This window comes from Oncorhynchus tshawytscha, linkage group LG06, assembly GCF_018296145.1.
Source record: "Oncorhynchus tshawytscha isolate Ot180627B linkage group LG06, Otsh_v2.0, whole genome shotgun sequence".
Taxonomy (NCBI): domain Eukaryota; kingdom Metazoa; phylum Chordata; class Actinopteri; order Salmoniformes; family Salmonidae; genus Oncorhynchus; species Oncorhynchus tshawytscha.
Genome location: NC_056434.1, coordinates 71,451,130 through 71,479,093, shown reverse-complemented (window position 1 = coordinate 71,479,093; position 27,964 = coordinate 71,451,130). Strand labels below are relative to the sequence as shown.

At 42.9% G+C, this 27,964-nt stretch overlaps 1 protein-coding gene across 5 annotated transcripts in view; it reads right to left on the bottom strand.

Moving 5' to 3' along the window:
• LOC112253027 (protocadherin-15) overlaps positions 1-27,964 on the bottom strand; it is a 285,586-nt gene that overhangs the window by 175,713 nt on the left and 81,909 nt on the right. For all 5 annotated transcript variants that reach the window (XM_042323590.1, XM_042323591.1, XM_024424885.2 and 2 more), the window contains 5 exons: positions 9,984-10,144; positions 8,917-9,072; positions 5,693-5,812; positions 5,418-5,528; positions 1,944-2,114 (listed from right to left, as the gene is read on the bottom strand). In XM_042323590.1, coding sequence (XP_042179524.1) covers positions 1,944-2,114; positions 5,418-5,528; positions 5,693-5,812; positions 8,917-9,072; positions 9,984-10,144 — 719 coding nt within the window. The remainder of the gene's footprint in view (positions 1-1,943; positions 2,115-5,417; positions 5,529-5,692; positions 5,813-8,916; positions 9,073-9,983; positions 10,145-27,964) is intronic.

Genomic DNA, 27,964 nt, shown 5'->3' with positions numbered 1-27,964 from the left:
CGGACTCAAGCTGGGATGATAACACCATCTGCCCAGCCACAGAGATTGATTGTTCATCCTAGACACAGAAGGGGGGTCTGTTTGGGAAGGGAGGCCTAGCTGGAGGTTATAAATATATGTTGTGACTCTGTATCTGCTGCATAACCTAGTGTGGTGAATACATCTAGCTAGAGCTTTCTTTGGGTATCCATCTGGATTACTGAGCCGGAATTTAGAACCTAACTATTGCTGTTATTGGCTGGATTCACCAAGATTTGTAGTCAAAACTAAAGAGTCTGAATCAGTGGAACAGGAGCCGGCACAAAACAAGGTAGGCAAGTTCCTACACCTGACACCACTCATTCTGTCATGTTGGGGAGATGGGTTGAAGGTGGAATATAAATTATGGGAAACTTAGAAAGCCTGGATTTATTCAGTAGGCCTACTGTGTGTACGACCGGTCATAGACCTATGATTTGGAGCCCATAGGGGGTTTAGCACTCTATGCCTAGGAGGTTTAGCCACCAGCATGATAAGACTATGCACTATATTCCTAGGAGGTTTAGCCAACAGCATGTTAAGACTATGCACTATATGCCTAGGAGGTTTAGCCACCAGCATGTTAAGACTATGCATTGTTATATGCCTGGGGAAATATGAAACATTCAGATGTTGGCTAAATTTGTTACCTTGAAAAGACAGTACTTGAAGTGAAGCTTTTAGGGGATACAATTAGACAGAGCGAGAGAGAGAGAGAAAGAGAGACAGAAAGAGAGAGTAAGCGAGAGCAATAGAGCGAGAGAGAGAGAAAGCAAGATAGAGAACAAGAGATAGAGAAAGTGACAGAGAGAGAAAGAGATAGACTTTTCCATCCTGCTCTCTAGCTTCCAACATTTCTTCCACTGATGAGAATGCTGAGCTTTGGGTACTGTACTGTAGAAATCCACACATCTCCCCGGCCCTGCATACTTAGCAGTCTGCAAACCTTTTATCATTAATTATAAATCACCCTGACTCCTCTCAGCCAACAACTGGATTCACAATGACTCTCTATTTCTCTCTCTTTATCCATGTCTCTAACTATTTAGGTCACTGTCCATCTCCTCTCCTTCTCCCTTTCTCAGTCACTATCACCATATTTTTAAGTATTTCTCTCTAACTCCCTCAGGGATCCAGTGACACAGGGTGAGCAGAGAAGACACAGAGATCCATTGTCAAAAAACACATGGGACTGTCACGTTCTGCAACTCCAATCTCAGTTTGACACTGTAGTTGGTCACTACCTCCCAGCACTCATAAAGGCCTCTTCCTCTTCTCTCTCTCCCTCTTATTTCTGACATCCTGTGAGAGATGTCAGGTCCACAGCACCCCCCCTTTCTTTCCCTCAGTCTGACTCCCCCCACCCCTCTCTCCATCTCTTTCTGCTCTACATTTCCTACCAAAGCTATATCAATCTCTACCGCTTTTTGATCGGAATTTAGCTGGTGTTTTTAGTCTGAAGCTAACTGAAACCAGAAAATTCTTTTAAATGACCATGCTGAGACAAAACAGCAAGGATTAGTGTGCGTGAGGAACACGCTCACACTTCAAACACTGCAGATGTGGCATTTACTTCCACACTCTCCTGCCATGCTGTTCTGCCAGTGTGGTGCTGGTCTGTGCCAGTATAGCGCTGTGACTTATGATATACACACTTGTCAGATCATCACCTGCCTGACACTCACTCACTCACTCACTACCTGTTCGCTTACACACGCACAAAGCCTAATCCTCCTCCCATACCCCAACTAACCTAACCCTAAACATTACCCCTGAGCATAAAATAGCCTTTTACCTTGTGGGAATTGGTCAAATGTCCTTGTTTTACTATTGTTGTGAGGACTTCTTGTTTTACTATCCTTGTGAGGACTTCTGGTACCCAGGATAGCAAAACCAAAAACATACACACACAGTGTGTTTTGTACCGGTTTGGTGAATTCTGGTATGGTGACTCGGTAGGTGACTGGGTTGCAGTCGTGGGTGTTGTTGACCAGGACACAGGGCAGGAACATGGGGCCCAGGTCATCTCCATCCAGAACATCTATTGTCAATGTGGTCGTAGCGGTCCGCCTATTGGCATCGTACGGGGCACGGTCCTGTAGGATGCAAGTCAACATGGTTACTTACCAAAGCTATTAATGAATAACACATTGAAATATCATCAAAATCAATCAAAGGAGACCAATTTCTCTTTTCAATTCCATGATCAACTTTGTAATCTTAGTGAGCATAATGGGTTGAGAAATATATATTCATGTACCATCGCTCTACTTAAAATATAATTCTGTAGCATTACAGTGCCTGATTCATAATCCTTGTCAGGGACTCTTCACGGCTAATGACCAGAAGTAATAAGCAAGGCCACACTACATCTTTTATAAAAATGCATTTATTAAAAACTTAAGCATTTAAACTAGTCTCATTAGAGCCACTTGATTTCCAATATCTAATGTGGCCTGCTGGGAGTCTGGGAGCCACTGCCCTTCCTCTTATTAAAGTTCTAATTAAATAAGTCCTGATATGTTAGGCTGTTAGCCTACGAACAGTTATTTGACGGAGCTCCAAAGAGAGCCTGGAGTCGTTATGCAAATTTGGAAATAAATAGTAATGGAAACAGGAAAAAGGGACGGACCTTTCAGTTAGGTCGTTCTGGACTAAAAGTAATTATGGGCTATGTAACTTGTAGGCTATTTGAAAGTTGATTGTTTGTGGATTTGTTTCTTGTTAAGGAATAAACAATGGTCCCTTGATGAGGAGCTGTCTCCATCCTTTCATAATCCAGAACAGAAATTTCTACATAACCATAACAAATCAATGATCATTGTGCTGCTTTTATTCTAGGATTAGAACACCATGTCAGTCAAGCGAAGAATTAAAAACAGTTCGAACAATCAAAGCGTATAGAGGCTTTGTAAAAAGCTTTGCACTTTAATTGCAAATGTGTAATCTGCAACAGCTGCTATCTTTCCTTCCAATTATGTACATTTTAATTTCAGTAACAACAAATAGTAACTACACAGAACAAAACATTTAAATACAACAAGTGTTGATCCCATGTTTCATGAGCTGAAACAAAAGATCCCAGAAATACTTACAAAAATATTATCTATCTCAAATTTTCTGCAGAAATTTGTTCACATCCCTGTTAGTGAGCATTTCTCATTTGCCAAGATAATCCATCTACCTGACAAGTGTGGCATATCAAGAAGCTGATTAAATAACATGATCATTACACAAGTGCACCTTGTGTTGGGGACAATAAAAGGCCTCTCTAAAATGTGCAGTTTCGTCACACAACACAATGCCACTGAAGCCATTGAAGAGGAGTGGAATAACATTCCACAGGCCACAATCAACAGGCTGATCAACTCTATGCGAAGGAGATGTGTTGCACTGCATAAGGCAAATGGTGGTCACATCAGATACTGACTGGTTTTCCACACCCCTACTTTTTCTTGAAGATATCTGTGACTAACAGATGGATATCTGTATTCCCAGTCATGTGAAATCCATAGAGTAGGGCCTAATTAATTGATTTCAATCGACTGATTTCCTTATACAGTGCCTTGCAAAAGTATTCATCCTCTTTGGCGTTTTACCTATTCTGTTCATTACAACCTATATTTTAAGCTTCTAAATAGGATATGGTGCAACCAGTTACCTTCAGAAGTCACATAAGTAGTTAAACAAAGTCCACCTGCGGGCAATCTAAGTGTCACATGATCTCAGTATATATACACCTGTTCTGAAAGGCCCCAGAGTCTGCAACACCCCAAAACAAGGGGCACCACCAAGCAAGTGGCACCATGAAGACCAAGGAGCTCTCCAAACAGGTCAGGGACAAAGTTGTGGAGAAGTACAGAACAGGGTTGGGTTATAAAAAAATATCAGAAACGTTGAACATCCCATGGAGCACCATTAAATCCATTATAAAAGACGGCAACACAAGAAACCTGCCAAGAGAGGGCCGCACACCAAAACTCACGGATCAGGCAAGGAGGACATTAATCAGAGAGGCAAAAAAGAGACCAAAGATAACCCTGAAGGAGTTGCTAAACTCCACAGTGGAGATTGGAGTATCTGTCCATAGGACCACTTTAAGCCGTACACTCCACAGAGCTGGGCTTTATGGAAGAGTGGCCAGAAAAATCCATTGCTGTATTGTTTGCCAAACCATATGGAAGAAGGTACTCTGGTCAGATGAGACTATACCGTAGCCTTTTTAGCCATCAAGGAAAACGCTGTGTCTGGCACAAACCAAACACCTCTCATCACCCGAGAACACCATCCCCACAGTGAAGCATGGTATTGGCAGCATCATGTGTGGGGATGTTTTTCATTGTCAGGGACTGGGAAACTGGTCAGAATTGAAAGAATGGTGGATGCCGCTAGATACAGGGAAATTCTTGAGGGAAACCTGTTTCAGTCTTCCAGAGATTCCAAAATGGGACGGAGGTTCACCTTCCAGCAGGAAAATGACCCTAAGCATACTGCTAAAGCAACACTCGAGTGTTTTAAGGGGAAACATTTAAATGTCTTGGAATGGCCTAGTCAAAGCCCAGACCTCAATCCAATTGAGAATCTGTGGAATGACGTAAAGATTGCTGAACACCAGCGGAACCCATCCAACTTGAAGGAGCTGTAGCAGTTTTGCCGAATGGGCAAAAATCACAGTGGCTATATGTGCCAAGCTCATAGAGACATACACCAAGAGACTTGCCGCTGTAATTTCTGCAAAAGGTGGCTCTACAAAGGGGGGTGGTGAATAGTTATGCACGCTGAAGTTTTCAGGTTTGTTTTTTGTCTTATTTCTTGTTTGTTTCACAATAAAAAATATTTTGCATCTTCAAATGTTGTGTAAATTTTGTGTAAATCAAATGATACAAACCCCCCAAAAATCAATTTTAATTCCAGGTTGTAAGGCAACAAAATAGGAAAAATGCCAGCGGGGGGTACTTTCGCAAGCCACTGTATGAACCGTAACTCAATAAAATCTTAGAAATTGTTGCATGTTGCCTTTATATTTTTGTTCATTGCAGTGAGGTTTTGGTTTATCTGGCAATGGCACACTTAATGAAGCATAAACCAAACAAAGTAACAATCAGCAATTTACCCTATATTCTAAACATCAGCACTTAACACTTTAAACAAAACAAGTCCCTAAACCAACCATTCAGTCCAGAACCTTACAAAACGCCAATCCATTCTCTTAGCCAGAGTAGAAAACAAACAGATCCATGGACCCTCAAGTCCTAAACATTCAAAAACTCTCACTGTAAATTCACTACCATGACACCAAGTAAAACATATTGTTCATTAATATTTCATATGCACAAACACACATGCGTATGCACACACTTCTGGAGCACACAAACAAACAAACAAACAAAGTGTCTCACATTGGCTTTAACAATGACCAGGTAGCGTGTTTTCTCTTCGTAGTTTAGTCTCTCAGCCAGAACAATGTTTCCAGAGAGAGTATTCCCTACAACCACAGTTGTATTAGACACCTGAGAAAGAAAAAAGAGACAGAGAGGGCGAGAGAAAGAGAGAGAAACAGACAGACAGTGTTCAGTCATAGGTTTCACTGTCAACAGACATTGTTCCGCTGTCCCATTGTCGTATAGCTTCAGTAAGTCAAAATCTGCAGTCAGTAATCATTACATCCACGTACTGGGTCATTGGGGTTGTACTGGATGCCATATTCTATCTGTCCGTTGGGCCCGTCATCGATGTCTGTGGCCCCATTGTCTCCACTGAAGCCTGTGAATATGGTGGTCCCGGCAGGAGTGAGCTGGAGGCAGAGATAGACACAGAATACTATCAACAGGCATGTCCCTCTGTCTGGACATTGTAACAACTCTATATTTTACATTTCACTGATATTACTGACCCCTCCCAAGATCGCAGGAACACAGTGTCTTCTATGGAAGGTGGCCAAATACTGACAGAAGTGCAAGAAGTGGAGACCTTTGTTGTTAGGAAGAGTGAATGAATGCACTGATTTGAACTGAAAATGTTTTCGTCGGCAGCTGTGGATGAGTATTTCTCTGGGGCCTCAGCACCCCACTGACAGCCATAACAACCTCTCAGAGAGATGCTGCAGAGAGAGGGGACTCCAGAGAGCTGTGTTCTAGAGCACCTGGGGACCCGAGGGGAGTTGAGCTCAGTTCAGGAGAGGTTTGACAGCAGTGGAGTCTGATTCAGAACACTTTTCAGGGAGTAATGTTTCCTGGGATAATACACACTGACAGGAACTTAGAGTGAAGAACATAGGAAGTGTCAACAAAGGAGACAAAAGTCATGGTTGTCTGACTCGGAGGCTCTCGATACAGGCGTCTTTTGTAGGATCTTAATTTGTTCACTTTTATTTTGCACATTTTAAGTGTATTTGAGGTTTAAAAAGCCTTCTAAAGTTTGTAATTTCCACTTTGACATTTCAGACTTGATTTGCCCAAACAAAAAATGTATCAACCTCTACAAAAATGTCCATTATTTTAATCCACATAAGAGTTCATATTTCCTGTTGCTGCAGGATTATTTTCCAGCTGTAGCAAACTGGCTCAAATTAAGATCTGATATCTGTACATATCAAAAGCTTGCTGAAATAATAAGACGTGTCCAGTGTCATTAATGTGATGACATTTTGGAAAAGAGAATCAGAGAAATAACTAGTGTATTTGACAGTGACACTCAACAGTAAATTAAATGTATTTCCTCTGACAGCTGCGAGAGATGATGGATGAGAACCATGGTAATTTCAGAGAGCTATATCAGCAAATGTAGGAGATTAAAATCAATCATCAAATGTGTATGTACATTCTGTATCCACATAATTAGCTTGTTTGTTCATTTCTGCAGACGTTTTGGTCAAAATGTAAGTTTCATTCAAGCATACTGTAGGTAGATAACAGTTTGTGGTAAAAAAAAAAAAAAGTTATACAGCAAATTGCAGCCAAAAGTCAATTTGCTGTAGGTGTAGATATCACTGGCTGTTTTTGATGAAACATATTATATCATTCTAAACACATTGATGCCTAATGCAAAATATTTAAGAGAATCCGGTGTTGGAGGATATATTGGCACAGGTATTTTGGTATTTGGTATTTTATTAGGATCCCCATTAGCTGTTGCAAAAGCAGCAACTACTCTTCCTGGGGTCCACACAAAACATGAAACATGACATAATATGGGTGTTGTTAACTGTACCAACATATCCTCCAAACACCATCTTCGGGGGAATTGTAACTTTTAAACAACTGGAATTTATTCATACTATTTCATCCTTCCACGATATATAGTCCCGACACAAATCTAGGGTTGCTACCAAAGCTGGCTGGTTGTTTATTCTATTGGTTCGGTTGCCAGAGACACGACCCAGTTGTTCAGTCTTTTTGTTCTGTATCTATGGACGCGACCCAGTCGTCCGTTCTAAATGTTCCATTGCCATACTGACTAGCAATGTTCTTATCCCTTGCTTGCCAGCTAGCCAACTACGTCTAACTTACAGTCACGTCAAACAGTGCAAATGTAGTTACATTTGCATTTGTTTAAGCTGTGAACTAATGAGTTAATGATGTGCGATTTCACCTGGCATAGAAAATGTGCTCTCTCGTCAGAACACGGTTGTTCACAGGAGCTCGCCAACAACACAACTAACATAATCACTTCAAACTGAAGCTGGAGAGACTGCAAACTAGCTGCATTTTATCTGTTTTCTATTGACATTTATTTGTATAAATCCATTAAACATTTTGCTGATTCTTGATTTCAACTGGCTGAGAAAAGCTGCCTGTCTGTCTCATCCTGATCCCCAACACGTTCATTACTTTGCGACAGTTGGAGATCAAATTTGAATACTGAAACAATGTTGCAAAAGTTGGAGAGACAGACAGCAAGGTTTCTACAAATTTCTGCTGTTGAAAACTAAATGTTAGTCTAAAAGAAATGTGAGATAACATCTATGCTTTTTATAGTGGAGATCAAGATTATAAATTGCCTGGCTGGGTTGATGAGATAGTTGATTACGCAGTCAGATGGAACAGAGTAAATAGGCATTTTAACGTTGTAGATTTAGCCGGTGGTAACTTGTGGAATAGACACCGGCTGGAACTGCGGTTTTAGCCATTCAGCATTAGACCCACCCGTTGGATAAAATGTGATATTCCACTGTGCTGTCTGTATGGACTGGTAGGGAGAATACTGACTCATGCAGCTATCACTTTGTTGTAAATAAAACATGCACACACTAGCATCGTTGAGCTCTCTGGGTTAGATAGGGAGTATGGTGACATCTATATCACGCAGAGAACACAGACAGGAACCCCATGATTCACTGGGAATGCATAACTAGCGTGATACCGTCCATGCGTCAGAGCAATTTCATGCAATAGAGGAAGAACAGATATCCAGGAGATCTAAGGACCTGCTATTGTTATGTTATCCTCGGAAGCTGCTGCCTAATATGCGTAGAATAGCTGTTGTCATGTTTTACTCTGTCTCCATGCAGAAGGCGTAACAGAGAAAAAAAAACTGAGAAAAATAAGATGGGGAACCGAGTGCAGAATACTCCTGTTACTGCAGAGTAGCCTAGTCTACACTCTATTCCACTGTGCCTACATCAACAAAGCTTTGACTCTTTAACTAGGTAGGTCCTTAATTTCAATGATGACCAAACCTTGACCTTTCTTTGTAATTGAAAGAATGAAGCATTAATGTACTACATGATTGCTTCAACAGTAATCTGTATAGGAGTCACTGTCTGTAAGGCCTCTGGGCTTTGCTGACCTCTGTGGGAAGGGTCATGCCAGGCTGAATTACTTACCCGGGGGAGAAAGATATGTTCACTAAAGCAAAAAGCAACAATTGTTGTAGTAACTCTCTCTCCCTCTCGCTCACCTCGTTGACGGCCACATAGTAGCGTGGCTGCTGAAAGCGAGGTGTGTTGTCATTTTTGTCCCTGACTACAATCCGGACCTCGTGAAGAATCACTGTCCCAACCAGCTCACTGGTGCACTGGACCTTCACCACGATTGTAGTGATAGAGGAAGGGGGCTGAGGGTGAGAAAGAGAGTTAGAGAGTGAGAGTGAGAAGAGAGAGCAAGAGAAAGAGATACAAGAATTCAACCAATTCAATAAACCAATGATTATGCAATCATCTTTGTAAAAATACATTGTCACACTGCTCGAACACACTCAGTAGATGATTAGTTCCAAATGTTTCCAACACAGCCACATAAAGAATGCTTTTCTACCTCACAGTGTTCTAGGATTTTACAGACTCTGAACAGGGAAGTGGTGGATGGGCTCCAAGACAAGGAGGCAGAGGTTACAAATCAATCCAACAGAACTGATTTTTCCTTACAATGAGGAAATTGCAGTGCAATCAAACCAGGAGCCTCAAAACAGTGGGATCTGTATAGCACTTCAAGCTTTCTTGGACTTGTTTTGATATCAGTATTTACAGTGGCCAAACTGTTCTCGTTGTGAAAAACAGTTAAACATTGATGAACATTTCCAGCATGCAGCAGGCCTGTCTTATTTTCTCAAATCAATACGACTAAGTGGTGTTGTCCATTAGTTCACTCCAATTAGGGCAGGGGTGGTAGGGTTAGGGGAAAATAATAAGGAAACCATATTCAAAAATATATGTATATGGGGGATTGGAAATGATCCAGGCAATTACATTGATGGAAGCCACAATCTATCTGCAATATCAATTCTACCCCCCACCCCATGATTTAAAAAAAATATATATATAATAAAATAATTGTGTGGTTTTGGAATATCAATGCGTTTGGAGAGCTTACAATGTATTTGCATACAATTTAAGTATCAGTGGAACTGTGTATGTGTGTGTGTGTGTGTGTGTGTGTAGGCAAGTGTGCCTGTGCTTGCAATTTTTTTTAAATGTAAAAGCCTTTTCATCTACTAACAACAGTATCCAAACCCAGGTCCATACTCACATCTCTGTCCAGCACACGTCCGGTGCTGTTGAGGAACAGTCTCTGTCTGAGGGGATCCAGGATGACCCAGTAGGCATAGTTGTCAAGCAGGATCAGAGAGATGGTCCTGTCTGGGTCCTCTGCTCTCCCGTTGATCTGCATATTCTCCACCAGAACTGTGCCTGCACAGAAGAAGTATGTTATATTGTAATTTAGCATAACACTTTTATCCATTGCAACTTAAATTTATTTAACAGATTTATGTCCAGTATGTCACCCATGCAAACACCAAACCATTAACGCTGGTGTTGCAAGCACTATGCCTCAACTAACAGTTACACAGCAGCATAATTATCAGGGTCCACATACTCTCCAAAACTTCTGAATCCCTTTGTGGAGAAAGCTACATCATAGCTCACCCCAGGCATGACCAAATTCTGTTCCTCAAGAGCCACTTAAGTTTTAGATGATTTTCATACTTGTTTTTGAATCAGGATTAGAATGATTAGAATCCGACACTGCAGTACTCGAACACTGGCCAGACATTCTCTCTCTCTGCTCAGATGCCTCTAGAAACACAGCCTTGGAGTTCGGGGCTTGGAATTGGCTGGAGGAAACCAACCAATTGTGTCTTGTTTGATTGGCATGCTTGTTAGGGTACCATGACTCCACCACAAAACCTTCTGACCTTGTTAATGTGGAGCCACCTTTGAAAAAAAATTGCAAGACAAAATACATATACTCAGAAGTAATGTAGCAAGGCATATGCAGTAATCTCTGCTTGCATTTACAAAACCAGTCAAAGGTTTGGACATATCTTCTCATTCAAGGGTTTTTCTTAATTTTTTACATTGTATAATAATAGTAAAGACATCAAAACTAAGAAATAACACAAGGAATCATGAAGTAACCAAAAAAGTGTTAAACAAAACAAAATATATTTTATATTTGAGATTCTCAAAGTAGCCACTCTTTGCCTTGATGACAGCTTTGCACACTCCTGGCATTCTCTCAACTAGCTTCATGAGGTAGTCACCTGGAATGCTTTTCAATTAACAGGTGTGCCTTGTTAAAAGTTAATTTGTGGAATTTCTTTCCTACTCTTTCCTAATGTGTTCGAGCCAATCAGTTGTGTTGTGACAAGGTAGGGGTGATACACAGAAGATAGCCCTATTTGGTAAAATACCAAGTCCATATTATGGCAAGAACACCTCAAATAAGCAAAGAGAAATGACAGTCCATCATTACTTTAACACATGAAGGTCAGTCAATACTGAAAATATCAAGAACTTCGAAAGTTTCTTCAAGTGCAGTCGCAAAAACTATCAAGTGCTATGATGAAACTGGCTCTAATGAGGATCGCCACAGGAAAGGAAGACCCAGAGTTACCTCTGCTGCACAGGATAAGTTCATTAGAGTTAACTGAACCTCAGATTGCAGCCTAAATAAATGCTTCATAGAGTTCAAGTAACAGACACATCTCAACTTCCTGTGTTCCGTTTAAATTCTTCAGCCTTGCGCGACGGAAACCCGCCCTTTGTACTTCCGTTTGATTTCAGCATTCAGCATCACTGGTAGTGAAGAATCGCAAGTACATCTCTTAAAATAAGTGTTGGAAATCCAAACGTGGATCACGTTAAAATAATCCAGCAATCTCAATTGCTTGGGTATTATCGTCTCATTCAATTTATTTATTTAAATTGTCGGACATACCTTTCTAGGTTCTTCCAATTAAATGAGACACCTTAAACTTTGCAATAGTAACCTAGATGAACCAACTTCCCAGGTGAATTTAAAGTTTAATTCCCAGATAGCCTATACAGGTTTGATTATTCATTACATTTGATCAATCAGTAAAATCTGATTAAAATCATCTTTGCAGCTCCCAATATATTCCAAAACCAAACTTTGGAAAATTAGGAAAACATTTTTTTTCTTTCAAAATGTTCTAATAATGTGCAAGCAATCAGAGGGGGTTGCACATTATGAGGCTGCAGATGGATTGATCTCTGACCTAATTATGCCATTAGAGGAAAAGCAGACAACAACGCTTTCCAAAATCAACCATCGGACGCAGGCCTCGTAAAGGTTCTCTCCAGTCTAGCCCTGATGTCTTGCCACCCAAGATTGGCATCTGTCCAATACCGCAGTGCACAGCTGAAGCACAAGCAGGTAATGGGAGACATAAAGGGACAGAGGGAGAGAACCTGAAAACTGAACAATTAAATGTAATTGCAAAAACGTATGACGATGAACAAGCACAAGCTCTTCAACAAAATTGTCTTCTACAGGAAGAAAATCATTTGCTACAGGAACAACTCGATTTAGCCAAAACTAAATACGATGACGTTCACGCCAAACTAGATAAATCTGAAGAGTTATCTACAAACAGGAGCGCAACTTGATAACATGCAGTTTTGTTGAACGTTACTCAAAGTAACACGGTTCTACTCAAAATGCTGCAGACCAAAGACGATCAGTTAACGAACACAATGACTAAGTTGCATGACAAGTCAGCAGAACTCAATGAAGTCGCTGACCAAATGAATGATGAGAGAACTTAGGTGATGAAGGTGGAATTATTGATTTCTAAGCAAGCAGAGGAAATATCATCACTGAATCTCTTGCTCCGTACTCAAGACCTCTATCTGCAAACCATGACAGATAAGTTTGAGACGGAAAGGAGCAAGTGTGACACTCATGTGTCCAAAATCAGTAGTCTAAGCGCTCAAGTGGACTCTGCAATGCAGCAGAATACCACCCTTAGGTACCATCTGGAGGAAGTCCAGAATGGTCACGATCTACATTGACAAACTCATCAAGAATTTCCCCACCTTTGACCCCGTTCCAGGTCAGCCAAACGATGCTGAGGCGTTCCTAGCTGACATAAAGGACGGGTTGGATGGCTACCCGAATGCTACGGTTTCTGACAGGGTTTACCTGTTGAAGCAAACGTCGAATAGACACGTGGAAAGGTTCATTCGTCTACAACAGCAACACGTGCTAAATGACTACGCTAAACTTGCCACAGCTTTAAAATTAGAATTCAGTGGTTCCGAGACTCGCAAACACGATAACTCACTGGCTAACACCGTCAAACAAGCTCGGAACGAACACCCACAAGCTTACTATCATAGGCTTCGTTCAGCTTACAATGGCCTACTCACTGAAACAGGCATGGAAGATCTGTTACCTTTTAAACAAATGTTCCTGTCGAACATGTATCCTACCTTAATTACCTACTTGGGCCCTGCCGCCCACGTTGGCTTGCCTATCTTTCAACTCAGAGAGCTTGCAAGCGCAGCTTTTGAGGCATCAAAAGTTCACAACGCTAAGAGCCCTGACCACTCGGTTTTGAAGTTTGACCAGGAGCACTAACTCCAGTTAGAGGGTGCATTATCAGGTATTGGAGCGTTCAGAGATGATGCACAACAACAGTTTCTACCACGAAACCATGATTCCAATAACCTCCACGGTCGAAATAACTGTAAAGTACGTCGCCATCAACATAACTACCGCTACAATCGACCTGTTCGCTATGTTCCTGCACCCAACCCACAAAAAGTGTCAGAGCACAAGGGTAACAAAGGGTTAAAGGACGATCAAAACGTCGACCAATGTTCTCCAGCAGTTCCACTACGGGAAGAACTGAAGCGAGAACGATTTGAGAAAAGGACTAGACGGGAATTACCTTACACCAGGTCCGCAGGAATTAACACCCATAGCAAGGACGTTAAAGTTCTAATTTCTCCCGTTCTCCTTCAAATCAAATCAAATTTTATTTGTCACATACACATGGTTAGCAGATGTTAATGTGAGTGTAGCGAAATGCTTGTGCTTCTAGTTCCGACAATGCAGTAATAATCCAACAAGTAATCTAACTAACAATTCAAAAAAAACCTACTGTCTTATACACAGTGTAAGGGGATAAAGAATATGTACATAAAGATATATGAATGAGTGATGGTACAGAGCAGCTTAGGCAAGATACAGTAGATGGTATCGAGTACAGTATATACATATGAGATGAGTATGTAAACAAAGTGGCATAGTTAAAGTGGCTAGTGATACATGTATTACATAAGGATGCAGTAGATGATATAGAGTACAGTATATACGTATACATATGAGATGAATAATGTAGGGTATGTAAACATTATATTAGGTAGCATTGTTTAAAGTGGCTAGTGATATATTTGACATCATTTCCCATCAATTCCCATTATTAAAGTGGCTGGAGTTGAGTCAGTGTGTTGGCAGCAGCCACTCAATGTTAGTGGTGGCTGTTTAACGGTCTGATGGCCTTGAGATAGAAGCTGTTTTTCAGTCTCTCGGTCCCAGCTTTGATGCACCTGTACTGACCTCGCCTTCTGGATGATAGCGGGGTGAACAGGCAGTGGCTCGGGTGGTTGTTGTCCTTGATGATCTTTATGGCCTTCCTGTAACATCGGGTGGTGTAGGTGTCCTGGAGGGCAGATAGTTTGCCCCCGGTGATGCGTTGTGCAGACCTCACTACCCTCTGGAGAGCCTTACGGTTGTGGGCGGAGCAGTTGCCGTACCAGGCGGTGATACAGCCCGCCAGGATGCTCTCGATTATGCATCTGTAGAAGTTTGTGAGTGCTTTTGGTGACAAGCCGAATTTTTTCAGCCTACTGAGGTTGAAGAGGCGCTGCTGCACCTTCTTCACGATGCTGTCTGTGTGAGTGGACCAATTCAGTTTGTCTGTGATGTGTATGCCGAGGAACTTAAAACTTACTACCCTCTCCACTACTGTTCCATCGATGTGGATAGGGGGGTGTTCCCTCTGCTGTTTCCTGAAGTTCACAATCATCTCCTTAGTTTTGTTGACGTTGAGTGTGAGGTTATTTTCCTGACACCACACTCCGAGGGCCCTCACCTCCTTCCTGTAGGCCGTCTCGTCGTTGTTGGTAATCAAGCCTACCACTGTTGTGTCGTCCGCAAACTTGATGATTGAGTTGGAGGCGTGCGTGGCCACGCAGTCGTGGGTGAACAGGGAGTACAGGAGAGGGCTCAGAACGCACCCTTGTGGGGCCCCAGTGTTGAGGACCAGCGAGGTGGAGATGTTGTTGCCTACCCTCACCACCTGGGGGCGGCCCGTCAGGAAGTCCAGTACCCAGTTGCACAGGGCGGGGTCGAGACCTAGGGTCTCGAGCTTGATGACGAGCTTGGAGGGCACTATGGTGTTGAATGCCGAGCTGTAGTCGATGAACAGCATTCTCACATAGGTATTCCTCTTGTCCAGATGGGTTAGGGCAGTGTGCAGTGTGGTTGAGATTGCATCGACTGTGGACCTATTTGGGCGGTAAGCAAATTGGAGTGGGTCTAGGGTGTCAGGTAGGGTGGAGGTGATATGGTCATTGACTAGTCTCTCAAAGCACTTCATGATGACGGAAGTGAGTGCTACGGGGCGGTAGTCGTTTAGCTCAGTTACCTTAGCTTTCTTGGGAACAGGAACAATGGTGGCCCTCTTGAAGCATGTGGGAAAAGCAGACTGGTATAGGGATTGATTGAATATGTCCGTGAACACACCGGCCAGCTGGTCTGCGCATGCTCTGAGGGCGCGGCTGGGGATGCCGTCTGGGCCTGCAGCCTTGCGAGGGTTAACACGTTTAAATGTTTTACTCACCTTGGCTGCAGTGAAGGAGAGTCCGCATGTTTTCGTTGCAGGCCGTGTCAGTGGCACTGTATTGTCCTCAAAGCAGGCAAAAAAGTTATTTAGTCTGCCTGGGAGCAAGAAACCTTGGTTCGTGACTGGGCTGGTTTTCTTCTTGTAGTCCGTGATTGACTGTAGACCCTGCCACATACCTCTTGCGTCTGAGCCGTTGAATTGAGATTCTACTTTGTCTCTATACTGACGCTTAGCTTGTTTGATAGCCTTGCGGAGGGAATAGCTGCACTGTTTGTATTCGGTCATGTTACCAGTCACCTTGCCCTGATTAAAAGCAGTGGTTTGCGCTTTCAGTTTCATGCGAATGCTGCCATCAATCCACGGTTTCTGGTTAGGGAATGTTTTAATCGTTGCTATGGGAACGACATCTTCAACGCACGTTCTAATGAACTCGCACACCGAATCAGCGTATATGTCAATGTTGTTGTCTGACGCAATACGAAACATATCCCAGTTCACGTGATGGAAGCAGTCTTGGAGTGTGGAATCAGCTTGGTCGGACCAGCGTTGGACAGACCTCAGCGTGGGAGCTTCTTGTTTTAGTTTCTGTCTGTAGGCAGGGATCAGCAAAATGGAGTCGTGGTCAGCTTTTCCGAAAGGAGGGCGGGGCAGGGCATTATATGCGTTGCGGAAGTTAGAGTAACAATGATCCAAGGATTTTTCAGCCCTAGTTGCGCAATCGATATGCTGATACAATTTAGGGAGTCTTGTTTTCAGATTATTCTTGTTAAAACCCCAGCTACAATGAATGCAGCCTCACATAGGATGTAGAGATTCCAGTTTGCAAAGAGTCAAATCAAGTTCGTTCAGAGCCATCGATGTGTCTGCTTGGGGGGGAATATATACGGCTGTGATTATAATCGAAGAGAATTCTCTTGGTAGATAATGCGGTCGACATTTGATTGTGAGGAATTCTAAATCAAGTGAACAGAAGGATTTGACTTCCTGTATATTTCTGTGATCACACCACGTCTCGTTAGCCATAAGGCATACGCCCCCGCCCCTCTTCTTACCAGAAAGATGTTTGTTTCTGTCGGCGCGATGCGTGGAGAAACCCGCTGGCTGCACCGCCTCCGATAGTGTCTCTCCAGTGAGCCATGTTTCCGTGAAGCAAAGAACGTTACAGTCTCTGATGTCCCTCTGGAATGCTACCCTTGCTCGGATTTCATCAACCTTGTTGTCAAGAGACTGGACATTGGCGAGAAGAATGCCAGGGAGTGGTGCACGATGTGCCCGTCTCCGGAGTCTGACCAGAAGACTGCCTCGTTTCCCTCTTTTACGGAGTCGTTTTTTTGGGTCGCCGGCTGGGATCCATTCCGTTGTCCTGGTTGAAAGGCAGAACACAGGATCCGCTTCGTGAAATTCATATTCTTGGTCGTACTGATGGTGAGTTGACGCTGATCTTATATTCAGTAGTTCTTCTTGACTGTATGTAATGAAACCTAAGATGACCTGGGGTACTAATGTAAGAAATAACACGTAAAAAAAAAAAAAAAACTTTCCAAAAAGTTTCCTAGGAACGCGAAGCGAGGCGGACATCTCTGTCAGCGCCGGAAGTAAGATTCAAGATTCAAGACCCTCTCCAGGGCCCACTTGATCAAGAAACAAGAGCCGGGCTTTGTCTATAAACTCTGATACAAAGGTTGCGAAGAAAAAGGTCAAACGCTTCGTTAAAGCGAAGCCGACTCAAAATCAGAAAAGTCCATCTGCTTCCACCTTGAACAGAAATGGCACATCACGTCGTTGCGAACGACCACTGCACTTTGTGGGGAATATGTCCACTAACCACAAACCTAAACGGCCATACCTGGAAACAGCCCTGGAGGACTGCTTAACTTGTCATGCACTAATCGATTCGGGTGCAACAATATCACTCATCTCTCAAACATTGTTTGATGATCTCAAAAAGGCTTTGAAACCAACTAAACGTTGGTTAAAAGTGGAACGAGGCGACAGTACACTTTGAGGGGTCACTCAGACTACTTCGCCTCTCACATTGAGAGTCATGCTGAAACTACACTTCAAGGACGTATCACTCGTTAACCCTGTGTATGTTATCAGCCTCGAAACTGTAACCGTGCTACTTGGAGCAGACTTGATGGATCAGTTACTCCCATTGATGGATTGGAAAACCAACCAGGTATTGTCACAGGCCACCGTGCCTTCTCCACTGACCACACTGTCTTCCCCTAACGCTAGCTGCAACGCAGTCATTCACGAGGGGTATCTGTCGAAAGCACCCCTTGGGAAAAAGATGTTTAAAAACCTCTTGGGGCAGAATCCGATCCAAGGAGATATTACGATATCTCGACACATTCAATCAGCCAACCTGATTGACCATTCTTTTCATGATTTCGAGCCAGCTGTCTCTGTGAATAAGCAACTTCCTAGTCGTGTAATACAGTAGTTGAGATGAAGTTCTCTGGCCCTTCGGACACTTCAGCAAGCACTGTGGCCGTCTCAGCAAGAAAAACATTGATACTCTGATTCCGATGATACACCTTCCGCTTTGTTGGGGACTGTCACCCCTTACAATGTCACTAATGGCGTCAGACCAGCAAATGACCCGATGACTCCCACTGGTGAAACACTTTGCAATATCACAGACCGATATCCTCATCTCAGTTCGCAGGTACTGAAGAGGCTGCCACATGCGGATGCGGTGGTGACTGACATGCCTCTACAGCCACTGAGCGTCTTGAAGCACAAACACCAGAAGATTTGGTTGAAAGGTTACAGCCATTCTCATAACAACGCGGCCACTGACAACTCGTACATAGGTTCCGACCTTTTCGTTTGCGCCTCAGACACCAACACCACCCGCTGGTGGGGGGGTCCCAAGACACAAAGGGGGGGAATAGTAGCCCAGACCCATAATGAGCCTCATCGAGGCCGGTGGGGGGGTCGAGACTACGGACAACACCGTATGAGGCCGCCAGAGCATAAATTAAATCTAGTTGTAAACTCCCCTATGAGAACAGTGAGGAGCAGACAGGCCCCTAGACGGGGATTATCTTAGAACACATCTAAGATAGTACTGAGGTGTACCACACTGGTCGTAAAGGAAGTCCAGTGGACTTGTCCACCTCCAAAACAAATGGCAACAATAATCATTCCTTGCCATGTGTAGGTTCAACTACAATACAACTAGTAAAATGCTCCAATCATTATGTTCCGGTAGTATAATATTTCAGAATAAATCGGTAGGATAACTGGTCCCTTTGAGCACCAGTACCAATACCAGCGACAGTCAGTCTAGCTACAATCGGTAAGAAGGTTAGAGACCTAACCAATCAAATTACCCTTGACAATAGCGACATAGGAGTCACTCAGAGTGCAACACGTGGAAGGGAATCTCCAGTGCACTCTTCCAATGGTTAACACACATGTCACTAATAAATAGAATCCTCCATTCAGGAGGAAAATTATTAGAATCATTAAACACGATCACACCACGTACGACTGGTCCAATACTTAAAGAGTACTTCCGTCGTGAGGTTAGCTCCTCCGTGGATAACATAGCTATGAAAGAGACTTCATACCTATCGCCACTACAATAGTGGAAGACACAGTGACGTGTAGTAAAAACTACTACAGACTCCCTCGACACCAATTCTGACTGACCTTCAGGCATTGACCTGAAAATTACCTGACTACGTCAGACTCATTCTGAACAAGTGGTAATCTGCAAGAAAACTTGCTTTTCTTCCCTTGACAGGCGCACTTGTGTAAGCATAAATGCACATACACAACGGAACATACAATTAGGATTTATGCTAGGATCACTTAAGGGTCCAAGCAAAATACCAGCCTTAGTAAATAAAGTTGAACATTTACTTCTAGGCCTTTGACTCTACAGCACTCACCAGTTGTCCATAGGTCATCCCTGTAGACTGCCCAAAACGAGTGCCTTACAGCTGTAGACTTATCATATAGTTATCAACTTAGGATAGTGCCTAAGCAACATACCAAGTAGGAAAACCCTAGATATGGCATTAGAGACAATGCCATGATAGTCATTTTGCCAGAACATTGGACGTATTTAGAATACAGTCCAATTAGATTATTTTTTTGTGTGAGAACTATATTTTGTATATCTTTTGTTTATGCTTTCATTCCTTTTCGGTTCAGTTCCTTTGACACTTAGGAAGTGATAGAGCCATAAACAAAGACCCATACAACCATCACTTAGTGCCACAACGCCTCTCATTGGGGAACGAATATAATTATATATATTTCATGAGTGTGTGTGCGTTGTTAACATCTGCCTAAATTACTGCCCAGATCATCCAGTCTGGACGACGACCAGATGACGGGTCCGGAACGGCGACCCCAAATCCCGATACCCACAGCCCATCCTTGTGGCGGCATGCCCCGCTGTCAGGGAGCCTACCAAGGTAAACCACCAGAGGGGGGAGGGGGGACCACAACGGCGATCACCAACCAGGACATCCCCTGGCCCTCCCTGGGGTACTTTGCAGCTTCCAGGGAACCTACCAAGGTACATCACTAGAAGGGACCGCAACGGCGATCACCAACCGGACATCAACTGCCATCCTTGTGGTGGACTGTGCTCCTCTTTCAAAGAAGCCTACCAAGTTCAACCACCAGAGGGGACTGCAACGATGATCTACAAACTGGACATCACGTGTTCAGGATTTTATGTTGATTTGTAACCTGCAGGAAAAACAAGATCCAAACCACCAGGGGGGGTATGTCATGACGTTGGCCACTTTGAGTATTTAAAAAAATATATATAAATTTCACCTTTATTTAACCAGGTAGGCTAGTTGAGAACAAGTTCTCATTTGCAACTGCGACCTGGCCAAGATAAAGCATAGCGGTGTGAACAGACAACAACACAGAGTTACACATGGAGTAAACAATAAATAATAAAGTCAATAACATAGTAGAAAAAAAATAATCTATAGACATTGTGTGCAAAATTCATGAGGAGGTAGGCAATAAATAGGCCATAGGAGTGAATAATTACAATTTAGCAGATTAACACTGGAGTGATAAATGATCAGATGAACATGTGCAGGTAGAGATACTGGTGTGCAAATGAGCAGAAAAGTAAATAAAATAAAAACAGTATGGAGATGAGGTAGGTAAATTGGGTGGGCTATATACCGATGGAGCATACAGGTCACAGTGGTGGGTGGTATAAGGTGCTTTAGTAACAAAACGGATGGCACTGTGATAAACTGCATCCAGTTTGCTGAGTAGAGTATTGGAAGCTATTTTGTAGATGACATCGCCGAAGTCGAGGATCGGTAGGATAGTCAGTTTTACTAGGGTAAGTTTTGCTGCGTGAGTGAAGGAGGCTTTGTTGCGAAATAGAAAGCCGACTCTAGATTTGATTTTGAATTGGAGATGTTTGATATGAGTCTGGAAGGAGAGTTTGCAGTCTAGCCAGACACCTAGGTACTTATAGATGTCCACATATTCTAGGTCGGAACCATCCAGGGTGGTGATGCTAGTCGGGCGTCCGGGTGCAGGCAGCGAACGGTTGAAAAGCATGCATTTGGTTTTACTAGCGTTTAAGAGCAGTTGGAGGCCACGGAAGGAGTGTGGTATGACATTGAAGCTCATTTGGAGGTTAGATAGCACAGTGTTCAAGGAAGGGCCAGAAGTATACAGAATGGTGTCGTCTGCATAGAGGTGGATCAGGGAATCGCCTGCAGCAAGAGCAACATCATTGATATATACCCTAGAAAAGAGCCAGCCCGAGAATTGAACCCTGTGGTACCCCCATAGAGACTGCCAGAGGACCGGACAACATGCCCTCTGATTTGACACACTGAACTCTGTCTGCAAAGTAGTTGGTGAACCAGGCAAGGCAGTCATTAGAAAAACTGAGGCTACTAAGTCTGCCCATAAGAATATGGTGATTGACAGAGTCGAAAGCCTTGGCCAGGGCGATGAAGACGGCTGCACAGTACTGTCTTTTATTGATGGCGGTTTATGATATCGTTTAGTACGTTGAGGAGCTGTTTAGTACCTTGGAGTAGCCACGAGGAAGGCATGGCCAGCCGTTAAGAAATGCTTGTTGAAGTTTTCGATTATCACGGATTTATCGGTGGTGACCGTGTTACCTAGCCTCAGTGCAGTGGGCAGCTGGGAGGAGGTGCTCTTGTTCTCCATGGACTTTACAGTGTCCCAGAACTTTTTGGAGTTAGAGCTACAGGATGCATATTTCTGCTTGAAAAAAACTGGCCTTCGATTTCCTGACTGACTGCGTGTATTGGTTTCTGACTTCCCTGAACAGTTGCATATCGTGGGGACTATTCAATGCTATTGCAGTCCGCCACAGGATGTTTTTGTGCTGATCGAGGGCAGTCAGGTCTGGAGTGAACCAAGGGCTATATCTGTTCTTAGTTCTGCATTTTTTGAACAGAGCATTCTTGTTTAAGATGGCGAGGAAGTTACTTTTAAAGAATGACCAGGCATCCTCAACTGACGGGATGAGGTCAATATCCTTCCAGGATACCCGGGCCAGGTCGATTAGAAAAGCCTACTCGTAGAAGTGTTTTAGGGAGCATTTGACAGTGATGAGAGGTGGTCGTTTGACCGCGGACCCGTAGCAGATACAGGCAATGAGGCAATGATCGCTGAGATCCTGATTGAAGACAGCAGAGGTGTATTTGGAGGGCAAGTTGGTCAGGATAATGTCAATTAGGGTGCGCATGTTTACGGATTTAGGGTTGTACCTGGTGGGTTCCTTGATGATTTGTGTGAGATTGAGGGCATCTAGCTTAGATTGTAGGACTGCCGGGGTGTTAAGCATATCCCAGTTTAGATCACCTAACAGAACAAACTCTGAAGCTAGATGGGGGGCGATCAATTCACAGATGGTGTCCAGGGCACAGCTGGGAGCTGAGGGGGGTCGGTAGCAGGTGGCAACAGTGAGAGACTTATTTCTGGAGAGATTAATTTTTAAAATTAGAAGCTCAAACTGTTTGGGCATAGACCTGGAAAGTATGACAGAACTTTGCAGGCTATCTCTGCAGTAGATTGCAACTCCTCCCCCTTTGGCAGTTCTATCTTGACGGAAAGTGTTATAGTTGGGTATGGAAATCTCAGGATTTTTGGTGGCCTTCCTGAACCAGGATTCAGACATCAGGGTTGGCAGAGTGTGCTAAAGCAGTGAGTAAAACACACTTAGGGAGGAGGCTTCTGATGTTGACATGCATGAAACCCAGGCTTTTTCGATCATAGAAGTCAACAAATGAGGGTGCCTGGGGACATGCAGGGCCTGGGTTTACCTCCACATCACCCGAGGAACAGAGGAGGAGTAGGATGAGGGTGCGGCTAAAGGCTATCAAAACTGGTCGCCTAGAGCGTTGGGGACAAGGAATAAAAGGAGCAGATTTATGGGCGTGGTAGAATATATTCAGGGCATAATGTGCAGACAGGGGTATGGTGGGGTGCGGGTACAGCGGAGGTAAGCCCAGGCACTGGGTGATGATAAGAGAGGTTGTATCTCTGGACATGCTGGTTATAATGGGTGAGGTCACCGCATGTGTGGGAGGTGGGACCAAGGAGGTCTCAGAGGTGTGAGGAGTGGAACTAGGGGCTCCATTGTAAACTAAAACAATGATAACTAACCTGAACAACAGTATACAAGGCATATTGATATTTGAGAGAGACATACAGCAAGGTATAAAGTAATCGCAGGTGTTGATTGGGAGAGCTAGCTAACAGGTGAGACAACAACAGCTAGTCAGCTAACACAACAACAGCAGGTAAAATGGCGATGACTAGGCAGAGAGGGTCGGTTTAACTACACACAGAGACTGAGTTCGCGGCTGGAGCCGACAGATAAAACATAGATAAACAGAATGGAGTGCCGTGATTAATGGACAGTCCAGCAGGCATCAGCTATGTAGCCAAGTGATCATAGTGTCCAGTGGGCAGCAGTAGATGGAACAGGGAAGCCGCCACTACGCTAGCACGCGGGCGACACAGCGTTTAAAGTTAGTAGCCCTGGGGTGGTAGGGGGGGGTCTGCTCAGACGGAGGCCGGTTGAAGGCACAGCGGATTGATATTCGTCGGCAGACCAGTCGTGGTGGTGTGGCGGGGGGCCGTGTTGACAGAGAATCCAAGCCAGATGGCGAAAGAGGTATTGTAGAATTTAGTTTGCTAGCAGGGAGATGTGCCTGGCTCAAGGCTAACTGGTGCTAGATTCGTGGCAGTGGCGTTAGCCAAGGTCCCCCCCCCCCCGCTTCAACTGGGCTGTTGTGGTCAGAGGTCGTAAATTCCTGAGAAGACCCCATGGGCACACAGTTATAGAAAGTAGTTTTTCATGGAGACAAAGGAAATCCTTCCACCTCACAGAACATGAGGTATGAACAAATTTATGTTCCGGAGAAAGTGTAAAAGATCGGTGAAGAATCCAGCTACGAACTGGTCCGTTTGTCACAACTTGGGAAGTTCATGGGAGACGGTGTGGCCACATTACCATAACGCTGTTTATATAATAGCCCCAGATATAAGGTTTACTTAATCTAATTGTTGTATAAGATGATTGAGTGAGTATGATACTGTTTACACAATTTTACAAATGTGATTTTGGACTGTTTAATGAAGGAAAACTCAAAAAGGGAATTGGATTTGAACTAAATCAGAGGACCGCCCCTAAGCCCAGTTAGGGTCAGACATCCTGGGACAGCCCTTTTCTGCCATTCTAAAAAAAAAAGAAATTATCACCAGACCATGTTTTTCGCCATTATGAGGGGGACAAAAGGTGGCAGACCATTACTGAATCTTTTAACCATACCACGTGGTTAAACTGTTAGACTATCGATACCGACAGAATGAGAACAAGTCTTTGATATTAAATACTAGTCTGCAGCTAGGAATTCGGTATCATTGAAGGCGAAGAACGACAACCGCCGAAACATCCATTCTATAATGAATGTCAATTTGAACTATCCCCTCTAACCAAGACAGAGAGAGAGAGGGAGAGAGACGGACAATTCTACAAAAGACAAAAACTTTTCACCAGCGATCAAGACGACACACTGAGCGTAAATATATATATATATATATATATATATATATATTGATTGCAATTGTTCCCGAATGAGTGAACGTTCATGTGAAAAGGATTAGCATTTTAATTGTTATAATTATCACTCTGTAGTCACTTCTTAGTCGAACACCACTTCTCCTTTATCTAACAAGCCGCCATGCCGGTTCAGCCCACTAGGGCACATTTTCCTATCATTACATTTACCTTTGTTTGTTTGTTTCTGTGAATTACTTAGTTAGTAATAAATAAATTATTTAAGACAATTGATGTATGGATGACTCATAGTGAAGACTAGGATCAATTTACGACGTTTGGAATGAGACTAACGTGAGGTAAAGTAAATAATTAATAAATTCGAAAGTTATTTTAGGAAATGCTAACTTTGTAATCTGAATATTTTTCCTTGGTGCCCCGATTTCATAGTTAATTAGTTACGTGATTAATCAGTTGATCGCATAGCAACTAATTACAGAGAATCTTTGATAAAAACTAGCAGTCTTCAGTAAAGACACGACACCAGCTAATTCTAGGGCTACAATACATCCTTTGCCAATTGGCCTGGACCCTTTATTGTCGACACAGAGCCCCGGCGATCCAACGCGACTGGACTGCCGACGTGATCGCCCGATGTGGTCTCAACAGGCTATTCTGTTAGATGTCGCCGAAGAACCATCTTCTAGCCCCGGCCTGCTAGCTTAGCTTTTCTGAACGCTGTGTCCCCTGCTCGCCTAGCATAGTAGTGACTGCCGAACAGCACCCTGACTAATCTATTGCTGCTCTTATGACCCTATGATCACTTAGCTACACAGCTGATGCCCCCTAGGCTGTTTCAATAACATGGTACCTCATTTTGTTTACCTGTCGGCCCCAGCATCCTGTATGTACCTAACTGACGCGCTCTGCCCATTCATCGCCATTTACCCGTTGTTGTCTTAGCTCTCCTGATCAACACCTGTGATTGCTTCATGCCTCTCTCTAATGTCAATATGCCTTGTCTACTGCTGTTTTTCTAGTTTTTCTAGGTTTATTTCACTCTAGAGCAGTCAGTCCCGCTCAAAATGCCAGACTGACGTCCCACCCCACACATATGCGGTAACCTCACCTGGCTTAACTAAAACTAAAATGCAAATTAATTACTTAAAAATCATACAATGCGATTTTCTGGATTTTTGTTTTAGATTCTATCTCTCACAGTTGAAGTGTGCCTATGATAAAAATTACAGACCTCTACATGCTTTGTAAGTAGGAAAACCTGCATAATCGGCAGTGTTTCAAATACTTCTTCTCCCCACTGTATGTTATGGATATTTTAATTACACAGTATTGTCATGACATGCCCTGGGGGGAGGATCATAGACCTAAACAGGGACAGTCATGTCATGTGTGTTTCATTTGGTGATCTCATGAAGAACAGGAAACACACATAACTGTAACTCTTAAAGTGTATATTTCCCAGCTGTCAGATTTCCCACGTTGGAATAGCTACAATTCTATAGACCATTAGACCATACAACTGTAGTGTTTGGCTATACGGCTGGAAATGGTTCAACTCTGAAACTATCGATCACTGCAGAATAAGAGCAAATCTTAGACGTATAATTACTAGTCTGCAGCTGGAAATGAAGTATGTCTAGAACGAGAATACTGACAACCTCCGAAGCAACTATTCTATGAGAACATTTCTGAATGGTACTCTTAAGTATCCATTCTAACCAATTACAACCATGAAAGACTTTGTGACTTCTTGGAAAGTTAACCAGAGACTCTGATGAACCCTACAGGACGATCGAGGATTCCAACAGAGAAGACAACAACGACATACGGGCGTAAATATATAAATTGCAATTATTCTCGAATGAGCAGCATTTTATTTGCAAAGGATTAGCATTTCAATTAATATAATTATAGACGGTGTGTAGTGAATCTATTTTGTTTTTAATTTCTTAGTCCCCACCCCTTTCCTTTGTCTACCAAGTGGTCATATCGGCTTAGCCCTCTAGGGACTTTTCTATCATTGTTAGTAACCAATATGTATTGTTTATTATGTAATTCTGTGTGATTATCTAGTTAGTTAGTAAATAAATAATTAAGCCATTTTATATATTGCTGATTCATTATGGACAGGGATCATGCAGATAACCAAGAATTTTAAGGCGTTTGGAATGAGAAGTGATGAGGTAATAATTAATTAATAAAAGACTAAGTGATCCGATATTAAAATATCTGAAGAGTTATATTTGTTATCTCAACATTTATTTTATGATTGTTTTAATCACGTAATAATTAAACCTAGAGAACTGATTTGATATAAAATAACAGTCTTCACATTTAATGACAGTCACAGACATGACAGTATAAAACATTGTATTTCACGCTCTAATCAAATGGCCTAATGCAGTAACATACAGGAAGGAGGTTCCAGGGAAGTCAGAGGATTATTAACGATCTACATTTTCCCCATTAAAGTGTATGCTCCATGTTTGGAGCACGGCATGTTTGATGCAGCTGTGTTGCAATCAAGAGGACACACCATTATCTCCTGCTGACTTGGACACAACCCCATTTGAATAATAGATCTTTAAGAATTTAATTTAAAGTGGAAGACAGGGACCCGTGCAGGCTCATTAATCTCAAAACAATGCATTTTCATACTTTCGCTTCAGTAACTTGAGAGGGACATCTTTTTAGAATATCTTGGTCATAAATTATACTGCAGATAATATTACAGAGGGGGATGGAGCCTTGTTGCTTTATAATGTTAATTACACTTAAACTTTGTAGACAAAGTAAAGCAATGGCAAAAGCAATGGCTTTCACTATTTCTGTCAATGGAAGATTCATGCACTTCTAGTCACTTACTCTATCAATCTAACACTTACAAAACTCACACAGGAAAGAGGTCATGTTGACACACTCACACAAGTAAACTTCTGCAGGTGGTGAGAAGCCTTGCAAAAACCTATGGGTTTTTCTCCACTGAGCATTTAATCTATTTCAGACTTCACAGTGTGACCAGCACACTGAGGGAGGGCAGAGGACTCACTTTTTTTCATTTGACATTTTAGCAGATGCTATTATCCAGAGCGACTTACATCTTAACATCTTACCATATCTAGGTGGGACAACCACATATGACAGGAATAGAAACTTCACCTTTCCTTAATAAAGTAGTTATCAGCTAAATCAGTGCTAGAAGGGGAGGAGTCAAGTGCAAGTGTTGGTTCATTGGGGTGCCAGGCCAGAGAAGAGCTTGTGCTGGGCTGAGCGGGAGCTGCC